This window comes from Stegostoma tigrinum, chromosome 15 (assembly GCF_030684315.1).
Source record: "Stegostoma tigrinum isolate sSteTig4 chromosome 15, sSteTig4.hap1, whole genome shotgun sequence".
Classification (NCBI taxonomy): Eukaryota; Metazoa; Chordata; class Chondrichthyes; order Orectolobiformes; family Stegostomatidae; genus Stegostoma; species Stegostoma tigrinum.
This window is the reverse complement of record NC_081368.1, coordinates 32,649,820-32,676,311: the sequence shown is the minus strand read 5'-3', so window position 1 is coordinate 32,676,311 and position 26,492 is coordinate 32,649,820. Positions and strand designations below refer to the sequence as shown.

Below are 26,492 nucleotides of genomic sequence, written 5' to 3'. Positions count from 1 at the left end.
GAGTTCATGGCTTCCCAATGCTACTACTGTCATTCACCATGCATTAAAATTTGACCACATCTTTCATGTTAATGTTAGTGTGCACTTGCATTGAGTCAACAAAAACTGAGTTTGTTTGTTTTAATGCATGACTGCAAGCCTTCTGATCCTCATTGAGATTGTACTAAATAATTGAGCCTGGGTGAAGTGGTCACAGAATTGTTATCACACAAAAGTAGGCCATTTAGCACATGTCTGTGCTAGTTCTCCAAATGAAAATCTCACTTAGGGTTCTCCCCTAACCTTCTCTGACAGTCCACTTGTTGTCATTTACTTCAGACAGTGAACAGTTGAGGCACATTTTCAGTGACAATTTCCTTGTTACCTCCAAGCTGCGACCCTGGGCCCATTTGATGTTCTAGTTCCAGCATATTGTAGGTATTAATGATGAAAATCTAATCTGTGGTTGATATTTTTGTTACACAAAGGAGTTTAGTATTAATCTTAATTTATTACACTTAATCTTGACCATTGTATTTAAATGCAGCATATTGTGTTTGCATTTACAATCTGTAATCTATTCAGTGTTTGCATCGTCAGTGGAATGTGACATTGCAGGTGCAACTATTTTCCAAACAAACAATTTTAAGAAGCGAAGGTTTACATGAAATGTGGATGCAGTTTATTGGAGATTTGGAGGTAACCTGTCTTTTGAAGTCTTTTAAAGGCAAGTCTTTTCATAGGTAGACAAGCCAGTTGCATTATTCCCTTGCGTCTCCTTGGATGCCATTACAAGAATATAACAGTATGGAGTAATGCATATAAGTAACTTGCAGTTCATTTGGGAATGCTTCTAGGTCCCCAGGAATCCTGACTTACACAATGCAGCTCACGTACAAAAGGAAGAACAGCGGAAAATTGACGATGCACTGCCCCTCAATCAGAAGGAAGTTGAAGAAAAAGAGAAGCTTCTTACACAGGTGTACTTCCAAGCCTGCTCCAGTTTAAACAAAAGATGATGTTGATCTACATCTTCTTCGTTGTTGGAATTGCAAAATCCTTAAGAATGCATACATATGTATGATACTGTAATTGCTTAGATAGCACTTGCACAAATCTTTCAGTTCTGTTGCAGGATAGTTTCTGTCGTTCGTCCAACAAAGTTGAAGATGCATTTTTTAATTTGTATCTTGCATATCATTCACAAAAAAAACAGCAAAACACATTCCTAAACTGCCTATCAAAGAAGTAGGACCACCAAAAAACTGCTCAGCTGCCATTAAAAACCTTATTAAGGAAGTGAACTAACTAAATGCTGTCTGTAAAGATTCTTTATTATCACTATTTTGTTTGCACAATTGTTAATCCTACCCTGTTAACAAATGTAACACATGTTGCAGGAAATGCAAAAATGTAAGTTACCAGATATGATTTAATTTGGTGTAACGTTGCCCAGTGCATGTTGAAATTGTATGCAGGAAGTTTTGACCTGAAGATCTGACCTTTGTTGGGTTTGGAATTTAACCATCTGATGAATGTCTGTTCCCATCAGAATCTCAGCAGCTTTTGGACGTTTCATCCGGTTACTTAGTGAACGTTGCCTTGGGAATTTGAAACTGTTTTTGAAACAAAAAAACTTATCAATTCTAACCATCTGAGTCCTATATACAGCTTAAAAATTGATCTTGAGTGTTTCTTCAGTTAACTACCTGCCTGTGTACTCTGTCATATTGACTATTAATTAATTTTTAATAATTAAAAAGAAATCCTCTGTTTGCATTCAAATTGTGATCTTCCATCACATGCTACAATATTATACCATACTAACTTAATTAATAGGATTAATCTACAATAATTGTGTTTTGCATATTTTTGAAATTAATTTATTTGTATTGAGGGATAATTAGAATGATCAAAATACATTGACATTTAACTAAAACTGATGGAATTCTCAACTTTCCACATTTAATATCCCTTACTCCAAAATTACCTGTTATGTTTAATGATTACTTGTTATTTATAGTAATGAGTTTGCAGTGTAAATTTAAGTTGCATTACTCATATTGCCACTGGCAAATTCTTTGCTAGGGTTTCACAACTTGGAACAAACGGGACTTCAACCAGTTTATCAAAGCCAATGAGAAGTATGGTCGAGATGATATTGATAACATTGCCCGAGAGGTTGAGGGGAAAACTCCCGAAGAGGTCATTGAATACTCTGGTAAATGTGTTTCCAATTCTTGACATAATTAATATACTTCTTACTTTTGGTTGTCAAACATCAATCGTAAATCTAGGTTTGACAAAAAAAATCTTGTTGAAGATATTTTGTAGTTTTGCATTTTTTCCCGTAAAGATTTAGGTTTTCTTCCTGTTTAAATTGAACACACTGTTTTAATAAAAAAAATCTTTTCACAGTGAAGTTTGAGTCACCCAGCATTTTGACTGCCTACTGTGGACCGTAGAAAGTGGAAGATAATTAAAAATCTGTTATGATCGACTTGGGAAAGTGTGCTAATATTCGAGGCCCACCACACCCAGAATTGCCACAAAAACTAGAGTTTTAATCGAGTTACTCAAAGTCTCCACTATTTCTGTTTGATGCTCTTAGGTTAGCAGGAAACTCTGACCAGATCTCTGTAGATAACAAGAAATGACTATTCTTACAAAGAAATTAATTTTAACCACAGGTTTACAAAACAATGAATAATCAACATATAATTCTCCAGAGCTGAAATGCTAGCTCTCTTCTTAAACCATTTCACACATACATTAAGATAGATACAGAGAAATAAACAAACATGGATGTTAAGGGTGGGGGAGAAATATTGATAGCACCTGTCCACAGGATTCAGTGAGGTATCCCTTTTGCTTCCCAGGTCGCTTTTGTTCTCTGAGCTTCTTATTCTCACCGAGTTTCTTTACTGCAGACACAGAGCAGTTCATACTGTAATTGTTCAGACACTGCCTAGAGGCAACTGCTTTTTGCAAGTGGTAAGAGACTATAGCTGCCTTCCTAGTTTTGTTATCTCTCTGTGGAGACAGAAAGAGAATCATTCTCCTTTGCAGCCTGGAATTTTCTGTCTGTTTGTTCGAACATTCTCAGGGCTACCTGCCTGAAACCAGATGGTGGTTTTCCTCACCTCCCCAAATGGTCCTTATTGCACAACCAATCAACACTCTGTCTCTGGGCAAACTTCGCTCTGATCACTTGCCCATATTGTCATGGCATCGTCGACATCTTCCTCCGTTGCTTGAACAAAGTAACAGTGTAAACACAGTTCGCAGTGAGCTCCGATAACTTGTTTTTAAACATGCAGCAACTCCTTCCACATTCCTTGCCCTTGGTTTTGTCATGTGATCAAATATTCTTATGGTATCACAGGCTGTTTCATTCTTCATATATATCTGAATCTGTGTTTTAGCTGTTTTCTGGGAACGGTGCAATGAATTACAGGACATCGAGAAGATCATGGCCCAGATTGAGCGTGGGGAGTCAAGAATTCAAAGACGTATTAGTATAAAGAAAGCTTTAGATGCAAAGGTGATTTTTTTAAAAAAATTGCTTAATACCACTAAATGACGTGCAGTATTCCCTCTAATTGTTTTATTTTTTTCCCATGTATTCATTTAAATGCTTGGGGAGTGAAACTTTAGGCATACTCATGTAGGCATGGTAATTTTAGAGAGTTGACACATGCTCAGCCTGCACAGGACTCCTGAACTGCACAGGTTCTGATGCAACATGAGTGGCATGTGTGAAGTTGACGGTATGGAACACAGAATTATTTCATAGTTCATATTAGTACATATCTGTCTGTTAGAAGATGGTGGGATTAATATCCATAAATTTATATCTGGGTTGACATTCCCTGCAATGTTGATGGCGTGCTGTGAAGTCAGATGAAAAGTTAATCCCATAATGAACACTTCTAAAAGACCTATTTTGAAGATCTTAGCATTTTCGGTATCCTTACCTTTAAAATTACTAATGGATTATACTACAGGTAGTTCTGCTGTAATGTGTGTTTCATTAATGTGAATTGGCTGCAATGCGATTGATGAATAGTGAATGCTGTTTAGATAATGCAAACTTTCTAGTATAGTGATTTCCTATAGTGTGAGGATGCACAAGAACACAACTATTGTGTTATAGGAGAACTACCTGAGTAAACTATTGTTAAAGCAGAGAGTTTAACATTCTTTTCTAGAATGTCAAGCTCTGTTTTAAAGATGATATTGGATGATTCACTTCATATATGCAATCTTTTAATCTGACTCTGAGTTTTACTGAGGTTGAACTTTGTGGTCTGGCACAGGTTTCTTGGTGTGATGTTCTAACTGTATCCATCTCTACCTTCATTTCAGATGGCGAGGTATAAAGCTCCTTTCCATCAACTGCGTATTCAATATGGAACTAACAAAGGAAAAAATTACACAGAAGAGGAAGATCGCTTCCTGATCTGTATGCTGCACAAGATGGGCTTTGATAAGGAAAATGTGTATGACGAACTGCGACAATGTGTGCGCAATGCCCCACAGTTTAGGTTTGATTGGTTTATCAAGTCCAGGACAGCAATGGTAAGATGCATTAAGTTAATATGGAAATGCTCACAAGGTTTTCAAATTGCTAAATTTGGTTTAAATGCTGCAAAAATTTCAACTCTCCATTGACAGGCACTAAAATCCCTCATGAAGTTCATGTAATGTTCATTAAGTGCTAGGGTGGTGCTTGTTTTGGGAGAATTATAAATTGTACATTCAGAATAATCAGATGTGACAGAATCATTCATATATAAGATCTACATGGTGCTGAGCAAATTTAAAAAAAAACTTTGTCAGTCTTATAATGTCTATTAATTTTGCCAAGATTTATTCACAACTCACAAACAGTTACCAGTCACTTGTATTTATAGAGTTTGGTTTTTATAAAAATATCTACCAAGGTGCCTTTCAGAACAGTGGCTTTAATTTGTTTTTTCAGACTTGACTGTCGCCTTCAAAAAAAATTGCAAGTAATATATTTCAGAAATTGGTTTGAAACTCAGCAGATGAAAAATCTATGCAAAATGTATTTAGGATAGCTTTAGTTTGGCTGTTTCAGTCTTTGAGTGATGCAAGTAATTTGCTCAATTAAATTACAGTTACACTCTTTAAATCTACTAGCTGTGACAGTAAAACTTGAACATTTAACTACTTTTGTGATTTTACTACAAAATGACGGCCATGTTCTTTAGACCCATTCTAACAAAGTGGTTAGAAATATAGGGTGTGATTTTCCCCTTGCTGCAGGTGGCAAGAAGTGGAAGTAATTGAGTGAGTTTTACCAGTAGGAAGCTAATCCCCTGCTTGCCATCTCTGCGTTGAAGTGCTGGGTGAGACATTCTTGATTCACCCACAATCACAAGGCCCTCAAGTGGTTGATTAATGATGACTCCTCATTTTCAAACTTGTGACCCTTGGTTCTTGATTCCCAGTCAGGGAAAAAAAAATCCCACACAGTATCTAACCTGTCTAACCCTTAAAGAATGTCATGTGTTTCAATGAGATTGCCCTCACTACTACTTTGATATCGATGGATATAGCTTTTTTCTCCTTGCTGTCCTTTTTACAGGAACTCCAGAGACGCTGCAATACATTAATATCTCTAATCGAGAAAGAAAACTCAGAACTTGAAGAAAAGGAGCGTGCTGAGAAGAAACGACGAGGACCTAAAACTGGAACGGTATTTAAAATTCTGTTCAGAGTAAGCATAGCAAGCCAGGCGCGAGTACTCTTGACATGCTGCTGTGAAAGCAGTTCCCTTTCATGCAAGGAACCGCAAAGAGAGGGAGTGCTCCATTTCCCAAAAAAAGAAACATCTCATCTACCTTCCATAGTTAGCCACTTCTGTGACCGAGTTTAGAACTATCTAGTACTATTGAGGAAATGTCTGTCTGTCTTCACCGTGTAATCTCGAAAGGTTTCTAGTTGCCACAATATAAATCCTGACATGAATATGATCTTCTCAATCTCAGAGAGGTCACAGGATGGCTGGTGTCAGTAATGAAATCTTACGCTCCTGCAGTAATGGGTGTTTTTTTTTCTGAAATTGGAGTTACAGCACATTAGACCATTAGGATAATGGAATTTTACAGCATATAGAGGCGCCAGTCAGCCATCATATCTTTGTCAGCTCTCTGAAAGAGCCCTCGACTTATTCCCATTCCTCCTGCTTGCAAACTGTCAATTTTTCTTTTTGGATTTGCAGCTTACCTAAAAACTATGTTTGATTCTGCTTCCACAATTTCTGGAGATGTATCCAGATCCTAACTGTGCAATATATAAATAAAAGGCTGTCTCAGTGATTATCTTAAATTTATACCCTCATGTTAGCAACGTAATAGTTTGATAGACCTTTCTAAATTAATTTACCTTATTCATGCCACCTCGTAATATTAAGCACAATTACACAATCTCCTCTTAGCCTTCTCAGAGTCCCCGGACAGGAACCTGTTGCCAGGCTATCGGAAAGCTGCACTGTACAGCAAATAATTGCTGATTGTCATTTACCCTGCAGAGGGGAGGCTAACTATCCAATTAAAAATAATGGGTGATCGCTTGAAGCTGAAGAGCCAATCAGAGGACTCCCAGCTTGAAAATAGGAGCAGGCTGCAAATCAGGCAGCGTAAGAGAGATAGGACTTCAAAGTGGCCTTTTTGGCTAGGAAATCATTGTGGGCCAGGGAAAATTCCTCTCTGGCTGCTGCTGGTGCAAATCAGCATGTTACAAGGGACTCCAGGCCTCCCTTCTTGGAGTATTAGCTTCCCTCCCCCTCCGCCAAACCCGGCTTCCTGTTGCAGAGAGCCCACCTCCAAGCATCTAAGCTAGCTCTTACTACCAACAGAGGCCTGGAAGCTGCCTGGAAATCTCCATTTGACCTCCTTCAGCTGGTTTTTATAGGCTGTTAATGAGTAATATTGTCTACACACCAAAACTAAGAGGGTTTTCCTGCCACCCACCTTATTGGGACTTCAAAGAAATGGTTGGGTGGGCTGGAGCTAAGGAACGGGCATGCAGGCCAGCAGGACTATTAAGAACTGATTGGATGGATTGAGAGGAATTATTTCCATTACTTATAGTGTCCAGGGTTAGGGAGCACAGTTTGGAGCCAGACCTTCCAGGAGTGAAATTAGGAAACACTTTGTCACACGGAATGCTGTGCACAATTGTAGTCGCCCTTCTGTGGGAAGGATATTGCTAAACTTGAGAGGATGCAGAAAAGATTTGAGTTATAGGCAGGGGTTGAATAGCCTGGGGTTTTATCCCCTGGAGCGTTAGAGGCTGAAGGGTGACCTTATAGAGGTTTATAAAATCATGAAGGGCATGGATAGAGTGAATAGCCAAGGCCTTTGTCCTAAAACTAGAGGGCATAGGTTTAAGGTGAGACAGGAAAGATTTAGAAAGGACCTGCGGGGTAACATTGACATGCAGAGGATATTGTGTGTATGGAATGAGCTGCCAGAGGAAGTGATACAGGCGGGTACAATTACAATGTTTAAAAGGTATCTGGATGGGTGAATGAAAGGAAGGGTTTAGAGGGATCTGGGCCAAATGTTGGCAAATGGGACTAGGTCAGATTGGAATGTCCAGCTGGCATGGATGAGTCGGACCAAAGGGCCTGTTTCCATGCTGTATGACTGACAAAAGGCTATAGAAATCTGAAATTTTCCAGCACAAGCAGCAATTCCTGGGCAATGAGTAATTTTAAATCTGTGATTGTTGGCTGGATGAAGGTACCATATCATGGGCAAGGATATGGATCTAGTTTCGAGAATGGCCATGACCGCACTGAATGGTGGAACAACTCAATGGGCTAAATGGCCTATGCCTAGTGCTGTGTTTCTAAGACTGTCAACTGTATTGCGAATGCATTTCCATCTTGTTAATGGTAGGCAGACTTTGAAAATGGACCATGTTGAATTCCCTAAAAGGAAACTAATTCATTCTATAATACTAACATTCATCATTTTATGAGCACAAAATTTTCACAAAGAAATTGTTTAAAAAACTGTTCTCTTGCCAATATAGGCAGTAATGAGGATATTTTGGTTGTTAGCTTTAACAGAACCAGATTCTTCACTTTATTTTCACACTGACTTCAATGGTGAAAAGCAAGGATTTCACCCTGAGTGTGAAAGAACATCATGAATGAGCTTGTTTTTAAAAGTCAGATGACATTTGAAATTGCATTGATAATTTTGAATAATATTTAAGTTCTTTGTGCAACTAACTGAGCTTTCTAGAGTTAAAATAGCATCTGAATGCAGAACAAGAAAGTACTGTTTGAATCATTATAGAATGTCGACAGAAGTCAGTGCAGTATTTATTCTCATTGTTTGCCTCAGGAATTTGGAAACTAATTGAAGGGAAACTTCCATGAAACATATTACAGAGCAGTGCTGCATAAATTACCCTCTCTCCCACACTTCTGCATACAGATTCCATCAGAGAAACAGAATCTCTGGTTCTGGCAGTGAATATTTTATTTCTTTTTTTAAGTTAGCTGCTTTCGGTTATACACTAACATAGAAAGGCTGATCTGAAGTTTATTTTAGCAGAGTGATCTTGTTACGATGGGTTCTTGATATGCAGTTGTAGTACCTTCCAGTGATTGCATTCCTACTGATGTTAGTTCAGTTCCTCCAAATTAATCAGCTTGTTAGCATTCACTCCTGTAGAAAAATAATGAAGAAAATATTTTAAAAATATCCATGTTTTACCTTTAGGAAAGTAAGACGAGTGACAGTGAAAGCTTTTGACATGTTTCCTTTATTTCCTGCAGTCCTTACCAGAAGCTGCTAGCTTTTGCTGGAATACTTGTCTCCATTTGATGCCAGTACCCTGATATTAAGTGCATGCAATGTCCTCTTAGTATTGTCAGTCCAACCACTGAAATTTAGACTATTTAACCGAAATAGCTGATTATGCCTGAAGTTCTGAAGAAGGGGTCACACTGGATTTGAAATGTTAACTCTATTTCAGTTTCCACTGATGCTGCCAGACCTGCTGAGCTTCTCTAGCATTTACTGTATTTGATTATATCTGATATTGCCCAAGCAATGCATACAGTTGTGTTCCTTGTTGGAAATATTAAAGTGAAACTCTGGATTTTTTTTCTCCTCCCATTTGCCAGCTCAGATCAGTTGCTGCCTGAAACCTTCTAAGCCTGTTACAATCAAAGCAAAATGTGAACAATACCTGGGAGTTTCTTTTTTAAATGACTTACTGCTAGATTTGATTGTGCCATCTCTGGATAAGCTGGCAGGAGGGCTGAGCCAATGTGCAGAATATTATAGGGGCACGAACAATCTTGGCTATGCTGAAATTTGTGGCAGAATAGCATGAGAAGTCCGGTGAGGATGGTCCGGTGTTCGGAGGAAATTGCTGTTTAATGGATCTTTGCGCATTGAGATGAGACTCTTGCTAGGTAATGGTGAGTTGTCTGTTAAGGCGAACTGTTGTTTGTTAATGACATTATAAACTACACATCACACTTTATTAATATGCAGCTTCCTGTCTTGTAAATGAGCCGTGCAGACCAGAGGCCAAGAATTCTTAACGTGGAATTCGGAGTGTGTACCTGGTAACTTCAGCTGATTGCTGGCTATGAACAGTCTCCATGTTAATCACAAAATAATACAATCCATTGGCGGACATCCCCCATGCACAAACATTGGCCTCTGACATTTACCAACTCCTTAGGATGCTCACGGCCCTTCTCTGATCCACTTGTATGATGCCTAGAAAGAACAAACCTGTATTGCAGTGCACATCAGCAAATAGCATTGATGTGCTGCTGCAGGGATGGTTTATGTAAATTGACAGGTACCCATGTCACAGATGGAACCAGGCTGTTATCTCAGAACCTCTTTATTATTCACCCACATAGCACCCAGCATTAATGCTGTTAGCACTTTGTTGCTTCAGCCAGAGCCTATTAGTACTGCCATATTGATGTGCTCTTTTGTGAAGTCACACAGGCACAGGCTGCTTGTCGTGCTTGCTCGTAGGCATCTCTTCGGGTTCGTGAACATCTTGCTGTACGGCTCACTCAGACATGGGTCTGAAAATTACAGCACATGTCAGCTGGCTGCACACAAATCCAATTTATTCAACCAAATAATGGGGTCGGAAAGAGGGTGGGGGCTAGTTTCCACTCCAGTCAACAGGAGTCGCTGACTGTCAGGGGGTCCCAGTCATGGAAAACAGTCTGCACACAATCCATGGTCATTGACCATGGTCATTAAATTACTCAGACCACTTATAGTCAGGGCATCTGTCTGACTACAGTCCAGGAAGCAAGCAACAGTCATTTCTATAAGTCAGGCACCAGCAGTCAGGCAAATCGAGTCTGATCAGGTAGGGCCCTGCAATGACTGTGTCCAAGGGTCTAGTCAGTCATTTTTCAGGGCTACACAGTGAAGTCTGTCAGCAGTTGGAATGAGTATGTTCCTGGGGTCCTGGCCTTGATTGTTCAGGGGGATGCAAGGGAAAGCCTGTAGGGGGCAAAGGGCGGATGATAGAACATAGAACATAGAACAGTACAGCACAGAACAGGCCCTTCAGCCCACAATGTTGTGCCGACCATTGATCCTCATGTATGCACCCTCAAATTTCTGTGACCATATACATGTCCAGCAGTCTCTTAAATGACCCCAATGACCTTGCTTCCACAACTGCTGCTGGCAACACATTCCATGCTCTCACAGCTCTCTGCGTAAAGAACCTGCCTCTGACATCCCCTCTATACTTTCCACCAACCAGCTTAAAACTATGACCCCTCGTGCTAGCCATTTCTGCCCTGGGAAATAGTCTCTGGCTATCAACTCTATCTATGCCTCTCATTATCTTGTATACCTCAATTAGGTCCCCTCTCCTCCTCCTTTTCTCCAATGAAAAGAGACCGAGCTCAGTCAACCTCTCTTCATAAGATAAGCCCTCCAATCCAGGCAGCATCCTGGTAAACCTCCTCTGAACCCTCTCCAAAGCATCCACATCTTTCCTATAATAGGGCGCCCAGAACTGGACGCAGTATTCCAAGTGCGGTCTAACCAAAGTTTTATAGAGCTGCAACAAGATCTCACGACTCTTAAACTCAATCCCCCTGTTAATGAAAGCCAAAACACCATATGCTTTCTTAACAACCCTGTCCACTTGGGTGGCCATTTTAAGGGATCAATGTATCTGCACACCAAGATCCCTCTGTTCCTCCACGCTGCCAAGAATCCTATCCTTAATCCTGTACTCAGCTTTCAAATTCGACCTTCCAAAATGCATCACCTCGCATTTATCCAGGTTGAACTCCATCTGCCACCTCTCAGCCCATCTCTGCATCCTGTCAATGTCCCGCTGCAGCCTACAACAGCCCTCTACACTGTCAACGACACCTCCGACCTTTGTGTCGTCTGCAAACTTGCTGACCCATCCTTCAATCCCCTCGTCCAAGTCATTAATAAAAATTACAAACAGTAGAGGCCCAAGGACAGAGCCCTGTGGAACTCCACTCACCACTGACTTCCAGGCAGAATATTTTCCTTCTACAACCACTCGCTGTCTTCTGTTGGCCAGCCAATTCTGTATCCAAGCAGCTAAGTTCCCCTGTATCCCATTCCTCCTGACCTTCTGAATGAGCCTACCATGGGGAACCTTATCAAATGCCTTACTGAAGTCCATATACACCACATCCACAGCTCGACCCTCATCAACTTTTCTAGTCACATCCTCAAAAAACTCGATAAGGTTTGTAAGGCATGACCTACCCCTCACAAAGCCGTGTTGACTGTATTTGATCAAGCCATGCTCTTCCAGATGGTCATAAATCTTATCCCTCAGAATCCTTTCTGACACCTTGCAGACGACAGACGTGAGACTTACCGGTCTATAATTGCCGGGGATTTCCCTATTTCCTTTCTTGAAGAGAGGAATTACATTTGCCTCTCTCCAGTCCTCAGGTACGACTCCAGTGGAGAGCGAGGATGCAAAGATCTTCGCAAGTGGCGAAGCAATTGCATTTCTCGCTTCCCAAAGCAGCCGAGGACAAATCTGATCCGGGCCTGGCGACTTGTCAATCTTAATGTTTGACAAAATTTTCAGCACGTCAGCTTCGTCTATCTCTATCCATTCCAGCATGTATACCTGCTCATCAAAGGTTTCATTCACTACAAAGTTCGTTTCTTTCGTAAAGACAGAAGCAAAATACTCATTTAGGGCTTCCCCTACCTCCTCAGGCTCCACACACAAGTTCCCTATGTTATCCCTGATCGGCCCTACTCTTTCTTTGACCATTCTCTTATTCCTCACGTAAGTGTAAAATGCCTTTGTGTTTTCCCGGGTTCCTTCTGCCAAGCCTTTCTCGTGCCCCCTCCTGGCTCTCCTCAGACCATTTTTGAGCTCCTTCCTTGCCTGCATGTAATCCTGTCTAGCTGAACTTGACCCTAGCTTCCTCCACCTTATGTAAGCTACCTTCTTCCTTTTCACTAGAAGCTCCACCGCTCTCGTCATCCAAGGTTCCCTAATCTTACCCCTTCTTGCCTGTCTCAGAGGGACATATTTACTCATCACTCCCAACAACTGTTCCTTAAACCGTCTCCACATGTCGATAGTTCCCTTACCATGGAACAACTGCTCCCAGTCCATGCTTCCTAACTCATGTCTAATCACATCATAGTTTCCTCTTCCCCAATTAAATATCCTCCCATTCTGCCTAATCCTCTCCTTCTCCATAGCTATGTAGAATGTGAGGCAGTTATGGTCACTATCACCAAAATGCTCTCCCACCACAAGATCTGATACCTGCCCTGGCTCGTTTCCGAGCACCAAGTCTAGAATGGCCTCTCCCCTCGTCGGCCTGTCAACGTACTGCGTTAGGAAACCCTCCTGAACACACCTTACAAAAACAGCTCCATTCAAATCTTCTGCTCTAAGGAGGTTCCAATCAATATTAGGAAAGTTAAAGTCACCCATTACAACAACCCTACTGCGTGCACACTTTTCCAAAATCTGTCGACCTATGCTTTCTTCAATCTCCCTGCTGCTATTGGGGGGCCTGTAGTAAACCCCTAACGAGGTGACTACTCCCTTGCTGTTCCTAATTTCCAACCACACTGACTCAGTAGGCAGATCTTCCTCGACAAAGGAAGCTTCTGTAGCTGTGATACCCTCTCTGATTAGTAGTGCTACACCCCCTCCTCTTTTTTCCCCCCTCCCTATTCTTTTTAAATGTTCCAAACCCTGGAACATCCAGCAACCATTCCTGCCCATGAGAAACCCATGTCTCTGTTATGGCCACAACATCATAGCACCAGGTACTGATCCATGCTCTAAGTTCATCACTTTTATTCCTGATACTCCTTGCATTAAAGCAAACACACTTTAACCGATCCCTTGGTTCCTTCCCAGGAAAATCCTTCCCACTAGCTGGTCTACCTCTTGCTACTGCCTCACCGCTCACCTCTGGTATACAGCTCAGGTTCCCACCCCCCTGCCATACTAGTTTAAACCCTCTCGAACTACTCGAGCAAACCTTCCACCCAGGACATTGGTCCCCTTCCAGTTCAGATGCAACCCGTCCTTCTTGTACAGGTCCCACCTTCCCCAGAAGGCATCCCAATTATCAACGTATCTGAAGCCCTCCCTCCTACACCAGCTGCGTAGCCACGTGTTCAGCTGCGCCCGCTCCCTGTTCCTCACCTCACTATCTCGTGGCACCGGTAGTAAACCAGAGAACACTACTCTGTTCGTCCTGCTCTGCAGCTTCCATCCTAACTCCCTGAAATCACTTTTTATATCCTCAAACCTATTTCTGGCTATATCATTTGTGCCAATATGTAACACGATTTCTGGCTGTTCGCCCTCCCCTTTTAGAACTTTATACACCCGATCGGAGACGTCCCGGACCCTGGCACCAGGGAGGCAACATACCTTCCGGGAATCCCGATCTTGCCCACAAAATCTCCTGTCGATTCCCCGAACTATCGAGTCCCCTACCACGAGTACTTTTCTATTCTGCCCCCTTCCCTTCTTTGCCACAGTGTCAGGCTCAGTGCCAGAGAACTGACTACTATGGCTTTCCTCTGGTAGGTCATCCCCCCCAGCAGTATCCAAAACGGTATACTTATTGCTGAGGGGAATGCCCACAGGGGATCTCTGCACTGTCTGTCTGTCCCCTTTCCTCCCCCTAACTGTAACCCATCTATCCTCGTCTTGAGCCTTAGGAGTGACCAACTCCCGATAACTCCTCTCAATTACCCCCTCTGCCTCCCGAATGATCCGTAGTTCATCCAGCTCCAGCTCCATTTCCCTAACACGGTTTTCAAGGAGCTGTAGCTGGGTGCACTTCCCGCAGATGTAGCCAGCGGAGACGTGTGCCACATCTCCCAACTGCCACATTCTGCAGGAGGAGCAAGCAACTGCCCTAGCATCCATACCCCACTTATCTGAACACCCACTCAATACTAAAGTAGAAAGCTTACGTCAAATAATAACAAATTAATAACAAACTTATATTCAATAGAGAAAGTTTAGAATGAACCTTACCTTATTAACTAGGTTAGAGGAGGAGGGCGGGTGGGAAACACTACAGTTGTAGAGTCTCGGGTTTAGCCGCCTTGCTGATATATACGGTCACTGCTTTCCTTCCCGGCTGCCCCTGTGGTCCTCGTCACTTCCTCTGGTGCTCCCGCTCCTTCTCTGAAAGAGGGAAAAAAAAACACCGCTGCCCGCTATCGGTAAGTAATTTTAAAAATAAACTGCTTTACCTTAGCTGCAGTCTTCCGGGTCCGTCTTGCCTCCGCTGCTGCTCGCACTCAAAATGGCCGTTGGCGTCGAAGGGTGAGTATTTATGGTCACTGCTTTCCTTCCCGGCTGCCCCTCTGGTCCTCGTCACTTCCTCTGGCGCTCCCGCTCCTTCTCTGAAAGAGGAAAAAAAAACACCGCTGCCCGCTATCGGTAAGTAATTTAAAAAATAAACTGCTTTACCTTAGCTGCAGTCTTCCGGGTCCGTCTTGCCTCCGCTGCTGCTCGCACTCAAAAAATGATCCTTCTTTGATTGTGAGAGTGTTGGTCACTCAGCTGGCATGGCACTTTCACCGAGTTGATGCACATGCTGTGACCAGGATCGTGGTGGGGCTGCTGACAGTTCACTTTCACTGCTTGCAGTGATCTGGAAGGGTTCATCCATTCCAGCCCAGATGGAGTGTGTGTCATCATCCAAGTGTGTGGTGCTCTGCACAGTTTTATTTTTTCTCAGTGCTGAGGAACCGGGAGGAAGGCATCTGCTTTTGGAGGAGGATGAAGACATTGGAGAGGACGAAGCTCCCTCGGTGGATGATGGCACTCTGCTAAATGGGGCACTATGAGGACCTGATTTACACTTGGTTTCAGTACATGACAGCTGAATGCAGCAGACCATTAAGGAATGCACAATTATTGGCCATATGGTAGCCTGAATTGTTTTGTGTCTTCGTGCTTTTGCCAGTTAAAAATAAAAGTTCATGTTGGTAGTTGTTTGATTTCTCACCTATATGTGATGTCCCCCTTATTGGACAATAGAGCTGCAGGGTCTGTAGTGACACTGGGAACAGTGCAGTGGTGACTGAGAAGAAGGTGTTTAGTTGTGATGTAGGTAAGAATACATTAACTGTGTGGCACAGTGGTTAAACAGTGGGATTGTGTGTACGAGGGAGTATTAGCCATGTCAGCCAAGAGCACTTTGGTTATGTAGCCACTGTGCCGTTATGTTGCTGGGGATGGACAATACCAGATTTCCAGTGCTAGTTCAGGTACACAGTGGCATTCTGAACTTGGCACGGGTGTCAGGATGCCAGTGTTTTGGCAGCTATTCAGTGAGTGAAGAGTCATTCAAGGAATGCCATTTGGCACATACAGCTATAGTTGGAGCGGGATGCCAATTGGGCAGGAGAGATAACTAATGAGGCACATTTCAGTGAAAGATCTCACTAAAGCCACACACCCTGACTCATCACAATTTACAGTTAGTCAAAGAAACATAAGATTCAGCCCATTTGTTCTAATACAGACATGGAAATGTGTAATTTAGAATAGAAATTGTCTTTTACGTGTAGTCTGATGTGCAGTGAAGTTTGTCTGCTTACTCCCATGGTGCCAATTGGAATTCTGTTTCCAGTGACAACCAGGTGCACAATGGAATTTCATGTTCTATATGTGAAGTGTAACTAATAAAAAGCGTAATTACTTTGAAACTCTGCAGTGCACAGTAGATCTGTTAGCATCTGAAGAGAAAAGACAGGTTAATATTTTGAGTAGGGCTGTTTTGACAGAACAAAGGTTCTTTAACCAGCATTTTTATGTAAGTTTTCTCTATTAGATGCCTTTGTATCTGTTCCTTTTTAGGATTTTCTGTTTTTGTTTGAGATTTTCTATTTATTATCTCATTTGTGACAACTGTCTCTATTCTGTTAGGCACAGAAGAGAAGGGTAGAGACAACTCCAGAAACGTCTGGAAGAAAAGATTGGAAGAAAATGAAGAATTGAGCCTCTTGCTCAAATGAAGATTGCATCTTGGTTAACTCTATAGTTTCCTATTGCTGCCTTTGCTCAATTGTATATTCATTAGAAATATATTCAGTTGATGCAGTATAATACAATTTATGGAATAATGAGTGCATTCACATTGAAGCTGAAGAAATTGAGATTTTCTTTACTACTCTGTTGTGGATGCCTAGTTATTTTCGTTGCAGTCTATTCCATTCCAGTACTTTATGTCAGTCATTCAGTTATATGTACAGTGATTGATTTGTATTTGAATGGTTCTCACCTTGCATGTGTTTTAATATGTTGGATGTTTTTAAAGTAAAACAGACTCTCTTTTATGTGAGTGGGAATTGAAACAGATGTGTATTTGAAGTATTAAGGAGGTATTCATCAGGACCTCTGAGCCAGTTAACCAAAAGAGCCCTATTTTAAATAAAGCAACTTGTTTCTTGGGTGTTTACCTTTTATTTCGTTTAACAACATCAACTGTAAATTAATGAAATATTATTGGAAAAATATAAATCTCAATGCTCAATAATGTTTCAGTGAATTTGTTTAACTTTAGGAAGATCACATATTTTAACTAGTGAATTTTGGTGCTTCAGAATTTCATTTGAGTTCCATATTTCTGTAAAGTTGCCCAGGCAGCAGCTCCATTCTGACCTGGCCAATTGTTGCAGTGCCAGAAACGATCTACACATTTCTTGACATTCTATGCAGACAGATATGGCAGCTGTCAGACGTTGGAGCTCTTGGGTTCACCTAGCCTCTTCTGCTCAATGTTATGGCATTTAAAACTGCTTGACCATCAGTTAATGCCATTATCAGCACTGCTATTGTTTCCTTTGGAAAACTGCCTCTGTCTTGGCTCTGAAATTCTGTGTTGATGTTGAGGCCAAAAGAGTAGTAATACAGGCTACACAGATAACAGAAAATAGCGATGACCAAGCCATTCCCTCCATCTCCAAGTTTCTGCCCTGCAATATTATTTTACCCTTGACTGTGTGTGTATTTATCTTTGAAAACAATGTTTGAACTGGCTTGCACTAACTAACCCAATTATAGACCTAGTTGGTATGTCTGCAGATTATACTTATCCAATTTCTCAATTGACTCCAATGACACAGTCTAGCAATAACAGTTGAGATCAGCATGCTATTAATCAGGGACACGTATAACAAAGTGCATTTCGTGTCTAATTATTCTGCTAGAGACAAAGCATTAAAGCATTTTTTTTACTAAAGCTTCCAAATCAACTCATTACTCCAATTAGAAACTTTCAGTGCTCTAGATCAATAAGCAGTTAGATAATGTCATTGTCCACATGAACTCAGCCTCTGATACTATTCAAAGCATTCCTAGCAGCCCAAAAAACAGTGATAACAAGGTGTGGAGCTGGATGAACTCAGCAGGCCAAGCAGCATCTTAGGAGCAGGAAGGCTGACACTTCGGGCCTGCTGTATTCATCCAGCTCCACACCCTGTTATCTCGAATTCTCCAGCATCTGCACTTTCTGTTATCTCGAGCTCAAAAAACAGTATCAGTTAGGGTTTGTCAGCGCTGATTGAAAGCACTCCTGGAGGTTTGCTTGATACTCTGTTCCTATGACCTTAGCTGACTGAGGTTGCGTTTTGTGGAGTTGAATATCTTTGCTTGTGGCTATCAAAGTTTCTCCTCTCTCTGCATCACTCCCTTGGTTTCTCCTGCTATTTAATGTCTGCATCTCTTGTCTGCTTATAACTAGTCAGGATTAGGAATGTGATGCAAAATAGTTTCTGACGGGAAACCTTAAGCAAGCATATAAACTAATTAAGACAGACAATCTGATGCTGCACCAAAATGGGTAAAAGTTTCTAGTAAAGCCCTCATCCAAAATTCGCAGTCTTATACCTGGATGAATATAATCATGAGGTTTAGTTTAAGGTGTGTGTTTTCATTTATCCCTGTCCTGAGTGCTTTCTCCGCTCATAAATATAGGCAGTAAAATCATGAATTTCTGATTGTAATTTTGACAATTACCAGTTCAAAGAAATTAATTATTGCCAGTATAACAGTTAGGCCTGATTTGCGAAATCCAGCCCTGGCAGCAGGTGTACTGTTCCCTTTCAGCTTGCAAGATACATTGATCTCTAGCTCCAAAGCTTGGGAAATGTGACATTCTTCTCTCCAGTTCATCAGTACTGACACTAAAAGCAATACTAACATGCTTGCCAAAATTCCCCACACAGACAAACTGCCACTCCTTTTAAGGAAACCCCTTTGTCTCTCGTAAACATGAGAGTCTAAATATCAAATATTTCAGATAGCTAATGTCAATAACAGCAGTTGTTGCATCTTTAGTATGTTAGTTCTGTAGAACTGAAAAGTTCTTAGAGCCTGCAAGTGTTGTGCAACAATTAGACAGAATGCTACTATTTCCCAGTATCCTTTGTGTAAACACCAAATCTAAATGTAAATCTCTCCTTCAACTAAAAATGACAATAGTAGCCAATACTATAATGTAATTCAGAGCATCTGATTATATTTGCGATCTTCTGGATTTTCAATTAAATGTCAATCAGTGAGAGTGATATGATTTCTAAATAAAGTCATCAAACTTTTATAGTTTAAGAAAAGCAACAGACTTTAAGTTTATCATGAAAAATATCAATCTCAGCATAAATATAGGTTTCAATTATAAATTAGATAGGGACCGTGACATGTATAATAATCTGAAGCTACACGGCCCTGTGATGTATATTCGATGCATACCATTATATAGCAGCTGTCAAAAAGCCAATTGTGAGATTTTGTGTATCAAGCAATGAAACGGATAAAAATTGAATATCAAATGGGATGTATTAAAAATTCAGTTACTGGTACACACAAGGAATTGAAAGAAATCAGGAAATAATAATAAGTAATTTTTAACTAGTTGCATGGTTTCAGATTAGACTGTGGCCATTGCAATGGGTTTTTAAGCACTAATGAAAAAAATCTGAAAGTTAAATAAACAAAAATGAGGTCTTCTACTCACATAGTTTTTAATAACATGTTCCAAAGCATATTACACTTAAACACTTACTTGGAAATGTAGTGGTTTGCGCAAACAAGCTAAGATCTTACTTAGTTTGCAGGATTCCACAAAACACTTTTGATTTGGATGGCTTTTGTGTGCTCTGGTGGTGATAGTGGAGAGAAAACCAACTTCTCCTCCAATTCTGCTTTCTTGAACATCATTCTTTTTCATTCTGTCATTGGTGAATATACCTTTATATGCTTTGGAAGAAAGAAGAGTTGTATTTCAATAGCATCACTTATGGCCTCAGAATATCCTAAAGAATGATGCAAATTAAACACTTTGAAATTGAATCTGATAGCAATTTTACAAAAAAAGCACTGTGGTAGTGACCGGATCATCAATTTTAGTATCATGTGTTTTATTATTAGGAAATAATTAAATGTCTCTGCTAAAAGATAAGCCCAACCGATGGGACTCCCTTCCTAAATATTTTCACTGCTTTACCCATTTTTCTTCCTGTCGAGTGCAACATAAATATGTAAGACCTTGATATATGATACCTTCTAATGCAGATTAGTTTTAAATTGCATTCCTGAGATGCACTTTGAATGTTTCATTAAAATAAAGCATTCTGTTTGCTTTGCACCACCTTATCCACTATCCTGACACGTCAAAGGACCTTTGAACCTGCACTCACACTTAATCTACACTTGTTGATATCCATTTATTGTGTACACCTTGTTTTTATTTCCCTCCCAAATGCTTTATCTCAAACTTTTCCACATTGAATTCCATTTGTTATTTTTCTGCCAAATCAATCAAACAATAGACAGGTACTGACCCTTTTTCTAACTGCAGTGCCAATCCATTCCATCTTGTACCTTTTGTGATAACCCTTATCGAAATATCATGTGCTGATTTCCTGAGGGCAACTTGCTGAATAGACAATGCTTAGCACCCTCTTTGATTCTTTTGGTCTGTTCGAGATGCTCCAGATCCATGCACTCATCGCACCCGGTCCCAAAGCTGATCTTTACGCAAAAGTTTTCTCACCCTCTTAGTTTGGAATGAATGGCTGTTGTTTGGAGCTATTTTGGATGTGGCAATGGTCTCCTCCATGTTTTAGAATTTGTCACATCATGGTCATTATTCTGCGTCATTGTTGTGATGATGTCCCAAATTCCAGTCCATTAAATAGTATCTACTTTACTGTCATGTAGAATGTGTGAGTGAGATTAATCCCCCTGTGCCTACCCCCACACCCCCGTCTCTCTCTCACACACACACACGCACAATATAGCTTTCTTGTATGTGTGTTTTGTATTAAGGCCTGGCTTTTATTTACAGAATTTGTGTCTGTAGCGTTTGGGCTTTTTCCATCATACCTCAAAGCCCAGTCCAGAGTCTGATCCCATCCTAGTTCATTCTATTTTCAGCTTTACAGTGAATGAAATCAGAATTCATCAATCCAATGTTAATTGTCTAAACCATACACTGGAGAGGCATAATGGTCTTCACATTAACTCATTATGCTCACAGAAGAATTCCAATTAACAAATTTGGCTTTTAAGAAAATGTTATTAATTTAGGTTTTGTTCACATGCTACAAATTTCAATACAGTTCCAGGATGATCTGTGAATACCTTCCATGCTCCGGAATGCAAGATCAACGCACGGGACTGTTATTGACAAAGTCAGACAGCAGAAATGCCAGATGGCTAATACAGAGGATGATCAAGGGCTCGTTAAGAAGACAGAGTCATAGGAATGTTCAGGTTCCAACTGTTTTGTAAAGATAGTAGATTTTCTTTGAAAAATAAAAACAAGTTAATAATAAGATTTCAGTATGTTTGTGCAAAATCCAAGTTTTAATCATCTGAATTTCTTCACTCACAAACATCAATTGGCTTTATAGATTTTGTAATATAGTATATTGCATTGAAACCCAAATCATCTTTTTTAAATGGCTAATACAAACCCTATTTGTCAGCTAGACTTCAATACTTTGAGAAAGATGTTATATGAGTTTATTGCATCCAGAAGCCACAAGAGGGCGCAAGAAGACTACAGTTAGAACCACAGTTGGAGCTGCTCAGCTGGTCTGGGATCATGGATGGAAAGAGAAACAGAGTTATCTAAAATGTAAACAGAAAGTGCTGGAGAAACTCAGCAGGGATAAAAGCGCCCCGCTTTTGACAGATCAGCGCACACAAGGCAGGATTGCTCTGTATTAAACAGTCTTAGCTGGTTAACACAGCGGTAGCATCTTCCCTCTAAACAGCTTCGGAATTCAATGTTGGAGAAGCAAAATCAGTCAAAACTCTCAGTCCTGATCCCTAGCCAGTGACCCTCACCAGAAAGAGTACGTGTGCAGCTGTCAGATAAGAAGAGCTTGGCTGTTATATCTCTCAGCATTTGAATAGTATGCTAACACTCACTGTCAAGACTTACACATGAAGAATAGCCCCTTGAGTAAGGCATTAGAGAGTACATCACAGTAGGAGGCAACTCCTGTGGAGAGCAGAGGAAAGAAAAACAGAAAATATATTTTCTTCTTTAGAAAAAGACTGTAAGGTCTGTACTTACAGGGAATTTTATTAGTAGAAATTTTCAGCGCTTGCAAAATGTCTTTTTGCCTCTTGCATTGAATGTTTCCTTTACTATTCCCTGGTACTGTCTTTATAGGCATTTACACACCCTCAATGGCTTTTGTTTCACTGCAGATAGTGCAGAAGCAAGGCCAGGAGTCCTGAGCATGGTCCAATATATGCTGCTTTAAGCCTCACTGAGTTAAAGGGGAGAAATGTCACATCAGTTATAATCAGCAAGTTTAGGAATGTCCCTGTAATATTACTGACATCATCACAACAATGAAGCAGAATAATGACCATGATGTGACAAATTCTAAAACATGGAGGAGACCATTGCCACATCCAAAATAGCTCCAAACAACAGCCATTCATTCCAAACTAAGAGGGTGAGAAAACTTTTGCGTAAAGATCAGCTTTGGGACCGGGTGCGATGCATTGCACAAATTGCAACAGTATGAGTGCATGGATCTGGAGCATCTCGAACAGACCAAAAGAATCAAAGAGGGTGCTAAGCGTTGTCTATTCAGCAAGTTGCCCTCAGGAAATCAGCACATGATATTTCGATAAGGGTTATCACAAAAGGTACAAGATGGAATGGATTGGCACTGCAGTTAGAAGAAGGGTCAGTACCGGTCGGCCTGTCTCAGGGGCTACAATTAACACCAAACAGACCAACCATGTTGATACCTCCCTTTTCAATCTATTGATGAGGTGTAGGCAGCACTGGCTAGGCCAGCATTTATTGGCCATCGCAAGTTGTCTTTGAGAAAGTGGTGATGAGCTGTCTTCTCGAGCCACTGCAGTCCATGTGCTGCAAGTAGACACTCATTGCCCTTGGGAGGAAACTCCAGGATTTTGACCTATTGCCGCAGAAGGAACGATGATATTGTTGGGAGTGGAGATGGCTGCTTTGTGCCAGGGAAGTGATAGAGAGGTAAAATGCAAAAGAAATAGACATAAAAAGTCATCTCCTTTACATTAGCGAGACCAGATGCAGACTGCGTAACCACTTTGTGGAACACTTCTATTCTTTCCTTGAGAATTAGTAATAGGTTATAATCAGTTATAATCAGCAAGTTTAGGAATATTCCTGTAATATTACTGAAAACAGTATTAATGTTACAATTAAGCAATTGCCTTGCTACAGGCAGTTAGTGCATGTGCATTCTGACAGTTATACCAATCACACCACGGTTGCCTCTTTTCAATTCTAACCTTGACTTTTCTGAAGTTTATGGTGGCAGAAGAGATTTGCCAGGAGTGGCCTTGTTTGTTTGTTTGTATAAGCATGTATGAAAGAGTCAATTGATCTAAGCACACATGACAACAGTGTCTCTACAGTTTACTAGAGAACCTGCTGTAGCAGAAGTTAAAAATCTACCAATATTGCCTCTCCTGACTGTAATCTTGTGCCCCTACTGGAAGCTGACTGTGCGTGAGTGTCACACCATGACACACCGTTGCTGCTGAGACTCTATCAGTTCTTACAAGAATCGGTCAGGTAAAGTGATAAGGAGCCTATAGAATAATGCATCTTTCATAAAGAGTTATGAGAATATACATTCAATGTGCCACTTTAATGCTGCACTACCAGTCAGGTGCTGAACAACAATGTATCAGTCCAGCAGCCAGATACACTGAATGAAGCACATGGACACAGGAAATAGAAGCAGGGGTAGACAGTACAATTTATTGAGACTGTTCCAGTATCCTTCTTATGTAATCGCAGAAGGTGTAACACCTGCCCCTTCACCTCCTCACTGCTCACTTTCCAGGGGCCTTATCAGTCATTCCTGGTGAAGCAGCATTTCACTTGTACCTCCTCCAATTCGATCTATTGCATTTGCTGCACAGTGTGGTCCTCTCTACATTGAGGAATCGAAACGCAGACTGGGTGACTACTTTGCAGAACACCTCTGGTCTGTGCGCAAACATGACTCTGACCTTCCCATAGCTGGTCTTCTTAATACACCACCTTTCTCGCTTGCCCACTTGTCTGTCCTCGGCATGCTGCAATGTTCCAGTGAATTGTAGCGCAACGGGAGGAACAATGTCTCATCTTCAGACTAGGCATTTTACAACCTTCTGGACTTAATATTGAGTTCAACACTTTCAAATTCTACCCTTTCTTTTAGCTTTACTTATTATATTCTCTATCACCATGTCCTCTCTCCCCTCCCTGCCTACTCTGGTGGGACTGTCTGTTCTTTCCAGATTGGTTAGACACACCATTGTTTTGCCATTCTCACGTTCTGATCTCTTAAGGTGTACTATTAACATCCTTTCTCCTCCAGCACTCCATGCCCCACGATCGCATAAATGCTGCCCCCTCCATAATTCATCTCAGCTCTAGACATGAAATGTAAGTTTGCCCTATCTCCACAGATGCTGCCTGACACACTGTGATTTCCAGCATTTTTGTCTTTAGTATTTGCAATAATTTGCTCTTACCTTTAATATAATTATGCTGATCTTGGGCATCAACCTCATCTTCCTGCCTGCTCCCCATATTCTATGATGTGGAGAGACCAAACAACTGTCCATCCCAGCTGAGAATGTATTTGACGATAGAGATACCATCATCCACAGAGGTCAAGAATTCTACACATTCACAGCCCTTTGAATGAAATAATTTCTTGTCATCTCAATCTTCAGAAAACGATTGCCTATCGGTGTCTCAGGAAATTACAATATAATGTATTGTTGTTATTTGCTTAGTACCTAACCTAATCTTCTCTTGAAAGTTCTGCTCGAGGATTGTTCTCTAAACACCTCATCATACTACCTGCTCAAATTCTCATAGGAGGCAATAAAGAGTCTCAGCAACATTTTGATTGTGTGGGTTCTTTGCAACAATGTCTATGTCCGTCATTGCCTGACACTCATGCACAGCCAGTTTCAATATGGGTACAATACAACAATCAAGATTAGCAACAGTGGCAGATTTTTAAATTCCACTGCTGGTGAATACTAAAGCAAACCATGGAGTCACTGCTGTAATCCATGCTGCGAGCAGTTAACTCTGGCGACTGAACTGAGTCTGAATCTGTGTGGTCTAGCCACGCTCACCAAGGAATCTGAGAGCATTGTGTCTTTTAAATTTACTTGTTAAGGTTTTAAATTCATAACAATTATATAATACAATTTCTAGTAATTTTAAAAAAGCACTTCTTCAGATACCCTACATTATGAGGAAATATTCTGTCATCAAATACTCTATGTCATCAAATAAAATTAACTGATTCAAAACAAATATAAATCCCTTATCAAAAAAAATCAAAGAATTACGAATGTGCCAAATCAGAAACAAAAAGAAAGAAATTGCTGGTGAAGTGCAACAGGTCTGGCAGCATCTCTGGAGAGAAAACTGAATTAACTTTCCATTCTGAGGGAAGGGTCACCAGACCTGAAACATTAATTCTGATTTCTCTTCACAGATGCTGCTAGACCTGCTGAGTTTACAATCAATTTCTGCTTCTGTAACATTCCACTGCGTTAATTTGAAATGTCATTTCTGCCTTCTCCGTGCAAACATAAATCCCCCTTTCTTTAAGTAAAACCTCTATATCAATGCCACAGCTCCAGTCACTAACCTCTATCATGTTATGTTTAACAAAGAGGATTAATGATCTACTTTTATAATTAAAACTGAATAATTTAAGAGCCTGCTTTTATCTTGTTATCTTTTCAGAAAACATTTTTCACAGTAGCATTTAGGTGACAGGATGTTGTGCCCATCTTGTAGATTCAGCATTCATTGCTGACAGTTGTGATTTAACTCAAAGCACAGTGATGCGGTGCATACTGCTTCCAGTGCCGTAGGACTCATGCTTGATGTTACTGCTGTATCTTTTGTTGGTGATGTTGATGTTTCACCAGTTGTTGGTGGTGCTATTGATGTGTTCTCACTGATTAGTGATGTTGCTGGTGTTGTTGATGGTCTTTCTGCTTTTCCGGCTCAGTGGTTTCTGCACTTCGTTTCTTCTCAGTTGCTTAGCAGTTGACATCTGACCTTGGAGTCTCTGCTTCACCTTTTGATAGGGTTCAAGTTTTCATGATTGGAACCCTGTACATATACTGTTTGTCCTTTTGATAATTTGGGCAGGCATGTCCTTGTTGACCTCTTCCTATTTGTGCATTATCTTATTTCCACCTGGGCTTATGGAGGCATGAATTTGTTTGACTGAATTATCTCGTACTTTCTTCCACTAAACAGCCCTGCAGGCAATTTCAAGATTGCCTTGAAAAGTGTAGATTGGAGTGACAGTAAGGCAATGTTTGCTTCTTTTTTTAATATTTCTCGGCATGTTGTGAAGGTTGTTTTGGCGGTCTAGCCGTTTCTTTCTATAAATCCCTGTCCCCCAGGG

The 26,492-nt window shown here is 40.7% G+C and overlaps 1 protein-coding gene across 3 annotated transcripts in view; it reads left to right on the top strand.

The window, feature by feature from the left end:
• Positions 1–16,985, top strand: part of smarca1 (SWI/SNF related, matrix associated, actin dependent regulator of chromatin, subfamily a, member 1) — a 97,288-nt gene extending 80,303 nt beyond the window's left edge. For 2 of the 3 annotated variants that reach the window (XM_048544167.2, XM_048544166.2), the window contains 6 exons: positions 837–959; positions 2,068–2,200; positions 3,405–3,523; positions 4,348–4,560; positions 5,594–5,704; positions 16,462–16,985. In XM_048544167.2, coding sequence (XP_048400124.1) covers positions 837–959; positions 2,068–2,200; positions 3,405–3,523; positions 4,348–4,560; positions 5,594–5,704; positions 16,462–16,533 — 771 coding nt within the window. In that variant the 3' untranslated portion in view covers positions 16,534–16,985. The remainder of the gene's footprint in view (positions 1–836; positions 960–2,067; positions 2,201–3,404; positions 3,524–4,347; positions 4,561–5,593; positions 5,705–16,461) is intronic. The other variant, XM_048544168.2, reaches the window with a different exon arrangement.
• Positions 16,986–26,492: the final 9,507 nt, after the last annotated feature.